The 11,229-nt window shown below is 37.3% G+C and overlaps 1 protein-coding gene across 1 annotated transcript; it reads left to right on the top strand.

Annotated features, from left to right (window-relative positions):
* Nucleotides 1–6,111: 6,111 nt before the first annotated feature.
* On the top strand, nucleotides 6,112–9,929 carry LOC121409662 (acetylcholinesterase-like). The gene is made up of 3 exons (XM_041601572.1): nucleotides 6,112–7,666; nucleotides 8,240–8,427; nucleotides 9,783–9,929. The coding sequence occupies exons 1-3, from the start codon at nucleotides 6,144–6,146 to the stop codon at nucleotides 9,911–9,913; spliced, it is 1,842 nt and encodes a 613-aa protein (XP_041457506.1). The 5' UTR covers nucleotides 6,112–6,143; the 3' UTR covers nucleotides 9,914–9,929.
* The last annotated feature ends 1,300 nt before the right edge of the window (nucleotides 9,930–11,229 follow it).

Here is an 11,229-nt window from a genome sequence, read left to right on the forward strand (position 1 = left end):
CTCCGCCCTTTTTGCAAAAGCTCCAGCAGTCTTCAACATTCCGTTTGGCCAAAGGATGAGGAATTATAATCGTACCTTGACGGCGCACAGTGGGCCAGAATGAGTTGAACGTGTGCCAAAATTATATACTCTGTTAAATTATTTGCTTTAACATTTTGATTTAGGGTAATGTTGTGCGTAGAAATGACTGAACATAATTTAAAGCCGATATGACGTCACTTTGATACCAAATTTTGATTGGCTACTTAAAACCTATCTGTGAAAAGACAAATTACGCTAAACAATGTGCAGTATGTAAACTTTGTTATGTGTTACTTCAAGATTGACCAGAATGAATGTTCGTTTATGCTTCTCACATGCCCAAATGTGTGGATGAGATCCTGAAAATAAGGCTCGGTGTAAAAATGGCAGAGGTAAAAATGGCAAAGGTAAAAATGGCAGAGGTAAAAATTGCAGAGGTAAAAATGGCAGAGGTAAAAATGGCAAAGGTAAAAATGGCAGAGGTAAAAATGGCAGAGGTAAAAATGGCAGAGGTAATAATGGCAGAGGAAAAAATGGCAGAGGTAAAAATGGCAGAGGTATAAATGGTCAGCCTTAAACTCCCATGCCAAAAAATCCAAAAGCCCCTCCATGTACAGTAAATTAAATAAGAAAGGTTCTGGGAAGAAAAAAAGAATTATAATGTTTGACTAATGGAAAGGGTAACATTTTCAAATCATACTGTAAACATTCTGCCCCAAATTGATAACACCCGAGTTGGTTTTCTTAACTAATACCTGGACTTACATGAACAGCCTTCTCATGTCAAATTTCTCTTCTAATATTCAAATTTGAAGCACACTTTGGATCCCTTGTATTTTTTTTAGTTCATTAAAGGGGTAATTTACCCTGACATAAAGTTTATTGTAAAAAAGCAGAAAATAATTAAAATGATATTGGTTAGGGTTTAAGGGAATTCATCAAAGATTTAAAAAGCTGTTATAGAATTTTATATCTTAATGGTGATGTCATTTCCGAGCAGTTTTTTTTCCAAATCTGTTATAACAAAAAATATCAATGAAATGCCTTTTTTTGTTTTTCAATTTTTTCCAATTTATTTCATTTTCAACAGAACGAAGTAAAGTGGTCAAAATAATTACAATGAACTTATAAAGACAATATAAATTGAGGCATGTACAAATTATATTTTCCATTAAACAAAGTATTATATAATAGCAAAATATTATAAAATTCTGAGAAAATGGAGGGGTCCACTAAAAACCAGTTCTTGTATTGCATGGACCCCTCTAAATAATTATTGTAGTATATCAACATACAAATCATTTCACATCCGCTCCTGAAAGACTTTTTTAGCAATCATGAACCACTGATTAAAAATTTGTAATACCTAATACCGGTCGGTTACACTTCGTAATTCCGAACGTTCGTAATTCCGAAGGTTCATAATTCCGAAACACGTAAATTGCCTATACCTCGATGTTCATTAATCCGAAAACGAAAAATGGTTCGTTAATCCGAACATTTGTGGGGGTAATACCGAAGGTTTGTTAATCTGAAAAGAAAATGAGAGGCGTAATTCCGAAAATCGTTAGTCCGAAAACGAAATGAGCTCCCTGCTCGTATATGACGTCACAGATCAAAAACTCAAACTTCAAATAACTTTCTTAATCTTTGATGGGTTTTCCGTAAACCTTCACCAATAAAATTTTCTGCTTTTTTTTACAGTAAATCATTTGTCTGGGTGAACTTTCCCTTCAAAACAGGTCGATAGAATGGTACCTAAGAAAAGCCTATAAATTTGAAATAAAATTCTTGATTCTCTACACATTTCCAAATTCAGGCGGTAACTGTTACCATAGAAACTAGTTTAGGAACCTGCCTTCCACTGGACTAGCTTCAATGAGGTATTAAATTTAAACTCTAATTGCTATTATCATATCATGTACTATTAACAATATACGTATCATATCAATATCTATTCGGATCCATTATGATGTTGAAATATGAAAAATTACTTTTTTAACAGAACGTTTGTTATTTTTCTTTTATCCAAGAAATGCAAGTGGTTCGAAGAAATCCCGAACTTTTCTATTTCAGTGTGTTAATGGTAGCGCAAATTTTGGTGTTTACATTAAAATTAGTTTGGTATGTACAGTATGTGATGAAGTGCTGTTCTACTCTACGAAATGCCAAGATGAAATCCTTTCATCACTCACTAACTGAAATCATTCTGGCATGGAAATGTTTGAGTTTAATCATATCAAAGACCCTAACCCTATAGGGCTGACCTAAAATGATTAAAAAATCTGAATAATATTTTTTCAGTTCATAATGCTCATTCCGTCTTAGGATTCCATTCAAGGCCAATAATTATGACTGATGTTAGTTGGAAAGCCTCTGTCTTTTCCTTGTTGATGTAGTATGTCATGATCTTTACCTCAGTCATTTTCAACTCTTGCCAGTTTCATCTCTGCTATTATTACCTCTGCCATTTTTACCTCTGCCATCATTACCTCTGCCATTTTTACCTCTGCCATTATTTTCTTTGCCATCATTACCTCTGCCATTTTTACCTCTGCCATTTTTACCTCTGCCATTATTACCTCTGCCATTTTTACCTCTGCCATTATTACCTCTGCCATTATTACCTCTGCCATCATTACCTCTGCCATTTTTACCTCTGCCATTTTTACCTCTGCCATTATTACCTCTGCCATTTTTACCTCTGCCATTATTACCTCTGCCATTATTACCTCTGCCATCATTACCTCTGCCATTTTTACCTCTGCCATTTTTACCTCTGCCAGTATTACCTCTGCTATTTTTACCTCTGCCATTATTACCTCTGCCATTATTACCTCTGCCATCATTACCTCTGCCATTTTTACCTCTGCCATCATTACCTCTGCCATTTTTACCTCTGCCATTATTATCTCTGCCATTTTTACCTTTGCCATTATTACCTCTGCCATTTTTACCTCTGCCATTATTACCTCTGCCATTTTTACCTCTGCCATTTTTACCTCTGCCATTATTACCTCTGTCATTTTTACCTCTGCCATTTTTACCTCTGCCGTTATTTCCTCTGCCATTTTTACCTGGCCCCGAAAATAATTTCATGGCATCAAAATTATTATTAGATTTGAAAAAAAAATATTAACGGTGCTTTATCAAGCGGTGTAGACTTGGGTAAAACGCAAAGTATATAACACCACGAATGTTTTACTATGAGGAGGGTTTGGGGCTGAAATTATTCTACAAGTAAATTTTATCTCTGGAAGAAGGGCGGGAGCACTTACATGCGTTATCAACCTTCATTTTGTTTGCATTATGCCGGGAATTCATGTAATTCTTTTATGGAATGGAAGGGGAATCGTCCTCGCCGTGCAAAACGAAATGAACGGCAATGTACACCCCACACAGAGCACTGCGATGATTGCGCGGTATAAAAATGACCGTTTTTTAACAGATTCTGGGGGTGTTGTGTCAAGTAAAATCGGCACTAACATGAAAACGGGCAAAAACGAGCAGCTGAATTCGGTATCAATTTAACGCTAAATGATGATGATAGAATTTAAACGGAACTCCACGGAAATCCAAATGTTTCTAATGTAAATAAAAAAAACTTGGATTATTAGCCTATTTCGAGGAATAATTATCCTATAAACCTCCTGAAATGTATCCTTCATCTAATTTAAACCTTTTACACGAAAAAAAAGAAGAATATATCCGGATTATGTGGGTGCCATTTGAGATTCCTACATAAAAACCTCCTTCTGAAATGGCTTGTTTTTCAACTAAGTTGTCATATACCCGGCATTTCGCAAAATGTCATATTTTATGATTTGAGGTAGGATATTAACAACCTTTATGCAAATTCCCGAATAAAATATTTTGTTGAAGTATTCTTCAAAGTGTTGTATTTCAGCTGGGCATGACAAAAATTAAAAATCTGAAATTGCCCAAAATGACTTTTGGCGCACCTTTGCTTTGCCCCGGCCCATCTGATCGTAACGCCGCGGCGGTACGATCAGATAATTCGTGTTTTTTATTTTGAACGGAAAAGGAAAACGATAAGGCGCGCTAAATTTTTTGTATCGTGAACGTAAAACAGAAAAAAGGAAACGAGAGTTTCGATTCAATTTTCTGCTTCGTAAATGCAAAACAGAAAAATGGAAACGAAAATTTGAATTCGATTTTGTGTTTTTCAAAGGGAAAACTAAAAAATTAAGATATGCAAAAAGCAGTAAAAATGAAAAATGAACCGTTTTTCTGTTCCTTTTTTTACGTATTTCATTTTGAATCAAAATGTTGAAAAAATGACCGTTTTTAATAATAACAATATAGAGTACTTCTAAAGCGCCAAATCCACATTGATTAATTGGTCATGGCACTGAGAAAAGGAGATAATAGACAAATTACATGGAGTAGGAAGGGACAAGGATAAAAGAAGCGCAGTCTTGACAATGAAAGGAAACCACTGATTTCTGTTTAAAAAAAAATCGAACATAAAATCATTTTTCACTCAGTATTTCTTTTTCATTTTCCCGTTTCGAAATCGGAAAAACGAATTATCTAACTACCTTGATTTACTTAGGCCGTAAGTAAACAATACGTGGGCGAAGTGCTTGTTCAAATTTGTAACATACTGACCTGAAACGAGGAAAAGTGGCCTGGATAGGACCGTTTGACGAATGTGAGTAATGTAATGTGGGAAAGGATTGAAGATGGAAGTCACACATCATGTACATGGTCACATTTCCAATGAGAAGATACCTATATAGTTTAGTATACACATCATTAGGGATCTCAACCTTCAAATTATAACTTTGTTATATTTTGTTTAATTTCTATCAAAATTTTATTGATTTGTTTGTTTGATTTTTCTGTTTTCCACAATATAACTATCTACTGTGTGAAAATAGGGATATTTATTGACTTGTTAAAGGCGTTTTGGTATTCGTGGAACTGCCCTCGACCTTTTTTCTAGTTACCTCTCAAATCGTAAACAATGCACCATTTATAACTCCATACAGTCTGAACTTCGGACAATTGAATGTGGAGTACCACAAGGGTCATTACTTGGGCCACTTTTGTTTATTTAATTTATTATGACATTTATAGTTCGTCAAATCTCCTTTCCTTTATTATGTACGCCGAGGATACCAAAATTGTTTTTTCTGACAAAAATGTTTATCACTTATGTGAAACTGTAATACTGAACTATCAAATGTTTGTAAATGGTTTTGTACAAACAAGTTTATACCATTAACTATAACAAAGACAATTACATTCTATTCCCTAACTCCACAAGGCGTATTGATCTTAATTATGTAGTGGTGAAGCTTAACAACCAAGTTATTCCCAGAGTTGAAAATTCTAGGTTTCTTGGCGTTATCATTGATAGTAATTTAACATGGATACATCACCTTAATGAAATTGAGAAAAAAGTTGCAAAAAAATATTGAAATAATACGTCGCCTAAGTTTTTACTTGCGTAAAACTGTATTGCTTTTTAATCTTGCCACATTTTTATTACTGTAATTTTGTCTTGGCTAACACATATCAAACCCATCTTAAAAAATTATGTTCCCTTCAAAATAAAATTGTACGTATTATTTCTCCAGACAACAAGACACCACTAGCAAATACCACAAAGTTGTTTCATTCCCTAATATTGTTGAAATTAGAAGACATCAACAAACTTTAACACTGTCATTTTCTCTACAGGTGTTTAAATTCTCAATTTCCAAAAAAATTTCGTAATTCATTTACACATATTTCCAACATACATCATTTTGATACCCGCTGAAATAATTAAATATTCATTCCCAAACATTGAGAAATAATCTCCCAACACAACATTCGTTATACTGGCCTAAAAATATGGAACAAAATTCCGGATTACATAAAAAATTCTCTATCGACAACCAGCTTTAAGTATGAAATGAAAAAAATTGCTTCTGTCGTTTTATATAAATATTTCCCATCTTACGTCTCCTTTTGACTTTTTACACCCAGTGTTACTATTTTTATAGTGCATATGTATGACCTTTGTAGGGAAAACAAACTATCAGAGTTTTTTATGTCTCTCTTTTCTTCCTTCTGCAGGTATATGCATCGCACAGTTCCATCACACCATCATGTTTCCTGACGCGGTTTTCATTTTCATATTACTAGTGATCGGGCTAGCATCGGCAACAGACATCCCCAGTGATCTCAAGGTTACAACGAATATTGGCAAGGTTCTCGGGAAGAGACTCACGGTCGTTGCTCGTGGTACTCCAAATAGACAGGTGGACGCCTTCTTGGGGATTCCTTATGCTGAACCCCCATTGCGTGAGCTAAGATTTAGACCTCCAGTACCGAAACGAGCTTTTAATCACACTTTCAATGCCACGTACTATGGCTACGGGTGTGATCATATCCCCGACATGACTTTTCCTGGTTTCCAGGGATCAGAGATGTGGAACTCACCGGTAAGATTACATGAGGACTGCTTGAATTTGAATGTTTGGACTCCTTACCCAAGGCCACAGGCAGCCACTGTCATGATTTGGATTTATGGTGGTGGCTTCCTGTCTGGAGTCTCTTCTTTAGAATTGTACGATGGTCAATATCTAGCTTCCGAGCAAAACGTGGTGGTGGTGTCCATGAACTACCGCCTTGGAGCTTTAGGATTCTTAGCGATGGACCATGAGAGTTCACCCGGAAACCAAGGGTTGATGGATCAAAAAGTAGCCATGCAATGGGTGCAGGATAACATCCACCAGTTTGGAGGAGATCCTAATCAAGTAACAATCTTTGGTGAGAGCGCTGGTGCTGTCAGCGTAGCTCTGCATATGCTATCGCCAGTAAGTCGCACTCTGTTCCAACGGGCGATCATGCAAAGTTCTGCAGCCACAGCACCCTGGGCAACGGTCACCAATGATGAAGGTCTAAGGAGAGGCAAGCTCTTAGCAAAAGAATTAGAATGCAGTGAATATAGTAACGGCACCGGGTTAACCATCCCTTTAATGATAGACTGTATAAGAACGAGGGAAGTTACACAAATTCTCGCAAAGCAGTATGCAGTCACAAACTGTTTCTGCAATCCTCAATTCCCACCGGTCGTAGATGGCACATTTATAACAGAAACACCAAGGACATCGCTAGAAAGGCACTCTTTTAAGCCCGGAGAAATCCTGTTGGGGAGCAATTTAAACGAAGCAAATTTCTTCCTAATATACGAAGTACCAGGATTCGACAAAGATCACGAAAGCTTACTGAATCGAGACGAGTATTATGATGCTCTGCAGTACGTCTTTCCAAGGGTTAATAGTTTTGGTCTTGATGCCACTGCATTCCAATACACTGATTGGTTAGCTCCAAACGATCCCGTAAAGCTACGAGATAGTGTGGACTTCGCTGCCGGTGATTATCTCTTTACATGCTCTACATATGACCTGGCCTACGCCTATGCTTCTGCTGGCAATAAGGTATATTACTATAGGTTCTTAGAAAGAGACTCTACACACCCTTGGCCGGAATGGATGGGTGTTCTTCACGGTGATGAGATTCTCTATGTCTTCGGGATGCCTCTAGTGGCACAGCGAAATTATACTGAAATCGAGGTGACACTTAGTCGGAAAATCATGACCTACTGGGCCAACTTCGCGAAAACTGGGTAGGTATTTTGCCGTAAGGTTATTATTCCGTGTGCATCATGCAGTTACATGGAGTCCGTATGATTTTTTTTAATATACACTGGTGCTCAAAGTTGGTGAACCCCTGTGCATCAGAAAATGAACGTATTTTTGTTTTCAAAGTGTTCAAGTTCTGCCATGTTTTAGATATTTAATTGTGAAGTCAGGTGGTAAAATACTACATTCCATAAAGTTTGGTTTTCTTGGTTTGCCGAACAATGCAATGTCGTCGTCTACGTTCAACACTCATTATGAATGAGTGCAATTAATTTTGTGCTGGGGTTCACTATCTTTTTTTAGCACAACTGTATATTATGCAGATTAAGTTTTGATCTCGATATGATTTTAGAGCTGGTAATATAACATGATGCTTTTTTTGCTTTGGAAGAAATAGTTATTCATATAAACCTCAAATTAAAACCACGAGACGACCGAGAAAATTATTTGCATAATTTAACGTTTCCTCTTCCTCCCTTTTTTCTGCATTCTTATGGAGTAAAAACTTCGTCGAAATTTTACGGTAAATCTTACTTCTACACACCTTTTTCTTCTAGAAATCCCAACAAGATGACAGAGAGTGATCCAGATACTAACGAATGGCCTATGTATAATACAAATGAACAGGGATATTTAGAACTGACTGAAGATCTTGCGAATAACAATCCTTCCCTTGGCAGAGGACCAAGGGCTGACAAATGTGCTTTCTGGAGAGATTATTTACCAACGTTACAAACGCAAACAGGTAAATATATTCTGTTTCTTCCAACTTTTCACATCCATTCCTGCCCCCTCCCATAATCTTGCATCTTAATCTACCACCCCTTACCCCCAGTCGTATAGCTAATTCCAACCCAACTTCAACCAATATGTATGGTATAAATATAAAGCGGAATGATTACCCTGCTTGATTTGAAATGTGTTTAAGGGTAGCATATTTACATAAATTGTCATATTATTGGCCCAACTAAGATTGATATTGGCACCAATCATGCTTAATGTGAAAATGATTCGGTAATATCTCCCTCTTTGGGAAGAGTTCTTTGCCAAGAGGCCGAGGATTACTATCTGTCTTTTTCAAAATTATTCTCTGTTTTTCCCAATGTTATAAATATTGCTTTCAGTTTCAAAGTATGCACTAAAAGTACATAGTTAACTTTTACGTGGTTAGAAATCACGCTGTTTTCTCGAGTGTATATTTCAATTTACATTGAAGATAAGGCTAGGTAGCGGACAATCATACAGTATATGATTGTACCTTTTCCATGTCTTGCAAATTCATTTACCCCCCCCCCCCCACCAACAAAAATATCCCAATAGAGAGCAGTGTATACTGGAGAAAGAATTGACAACGGTATACACACTGAACCTATGCTGTTGAAAGTCCTGGGTACCACGCATAAAGGCTGTCTGTATAGGGCAGAATCAGGGCAGGGACTGCATGCACAGAGGCAATGGTTTACAGATGGGGGTGGGAGGCTTTGGGGGTAATTACCCCCTGCAACCTTCAAGACGAAAAAAAAGAAAAGAAAAAAAGGGGAAGATTAAAATATAATTTTTTCTGAATTTGATCCAAAAGCTATCCAAAAATGAGAGTTTTAGTATTAAGAAAGTCAATATTTCAGCCCGCTCTCTTCGTTCGCTTGCATCTTTTAAGAGTTTTGTTCCATGTGTCATTTGTAACCCCCTCAGATTTTTTGGCTCATTATACGACTCCCCAGTGGATATGTGGCCCATATGACCCAAAATTTGTAGTGAAATTGTCCCCTGTGATTTTTTCTGCTCTTCCCTTTATTTATCGTAAATGCAATAACGTGTGTGTGTGTATGGGGTGGGGGGGGGGGGTGGTGGAGGAAGTGGCCGTAAGGTCCCAAATTATTCTGCCAGTATGAACTGATGATTTATCTTTTGCACCCTCAACACACAAAAATCTTAGATCCACTGGTACTTCCCTTTTTGACTGAGTTTTACTTTGAGGTTGATTTTGACTTTGTTAGCGACCTAATTACATTTTTCCATGCATTTCATTTTATCGTTTGTCCATAAATCCATTGCACATATTAATTAGTTAATTACTTATTTAATTGTTTTTTATAATAGGAGATATTCAAGAGACAGAAATAAAGTGGAAGGAAGAGTTCAAGAAATGGTACACAAAACACATGGTAAATTGGAACTCCGAATTTGCACGCTACATCAATAACAAGAACGAACAATGCGATGGGCGATGAACGGAGATCGTAAATCAGAGACACTCCCGACCTTTCGTTTGAGGACGCGGACGCTTATTTACAACGGTCGTTGACTTTGGAAGGGACTTTTTGGGCCCGTCATCATGGTCGTAAAACTCAGTCCTGCAATGCAAATTGTGTGACATGAGATTTTTTTTTCGTTTCGCATCTGCGACGGAAACATTCAATATGTGTTTCGTGTGCAAAATTCTGGTTCCTACTATGGTAACAGCGATTTATCCGATTGAGGACGACTTTCCAAAGCCACATTTGACTCCTCCTAGAGCTCGAGAGGCCGCCCGGGGGGCCCACTTCCATTGATTAGTGGATACCAGTAGCGACCACCCGTAAAAGGGGACAGAGTGGGCAGGTACGTTACGTATATAGGCCTATGTAACGTTGTAAGGGTGTCAAAACGATGTTTAAAATGCTGAAATAAGGGATATATATTCAATACTTGTAGGGTTTCACAAGCCAAATACTTGTTAAGAGATGCATTTTCATAATCTGGAAAAGAATTGCTTCCCTTGTTTAGCATGTTTAGGGTACTTTTCGAAACCCCATGGTCGTGCCTGGTATCCACTCATCAATGGAAGTGGTCCCCCCGGAATTTGAATCTAATCCCCATTTCTGGGGAATGTAAAACATAATGCCCCTCACATCGTGTGCGAGAGGCATATCGTTTGTGTATAAGGAGTAAACAAAAGAAACAAAGAAACAAAAGAAACAAAAGGAAACGAGTTCAAAGGTATCGCATATGATGTGTACATACATATCAACGCATGCGAAATGTTCGGCTGGAGAGGTTGATCTTATCCATGAAATCAATTGCCAGTGATCCACCAATAATCCACATTAAATGTAATATCGATTCGAAGGACTGTAATGATCTATATTTAAGCCTTCATTCAGTAAGTTTTTCCTCACTCAATATCTTCTCGATTTGTTTGAAAAACCACTTTCTTCTCCATGTCATAAATCTATTTTAGGTCCTGCATTTTGAATATCTCCAGCCATCAGTCGTAATATACATGCATGTATTATATGCGGTACGGGTGTCGCGGAAAGGGATTTTGCACACGAAAAGCAGATTTGTAGGGCCTGTAACCCCCTGTTACACAAAGCTTAGCATTGATCGTAGAGCAGTTTTCTACGTTTGATTCTATTGACTGTAATGCACAATCAATCTTAAAAATCAAGTGTATGATTAAGCGTTAACTTTTGTGTTAGGGGACCCTAATACTAGCGTCCGTGATGATTGCGAAAGGTCCCAACTGTAAAATCACTTGAACACTATCCAGGGGCGGAGCCACAGG

The sequence above is a fragment of the Lytechinus variegatus genome, chromosome 2 (assembly GCF_018143015.1).
Source record: "Lytechinus variegatus isolate NC3 chromosome 2, Lvar_3.0, whole genome shotgun sequence".
Lineage (NCBI taxonomy): Eukaryota > Metazoa > Echinodermata > Echinoidea > Temnopleuroida > Toxopneustidae > Lytechinus > Lytechinus variegatus.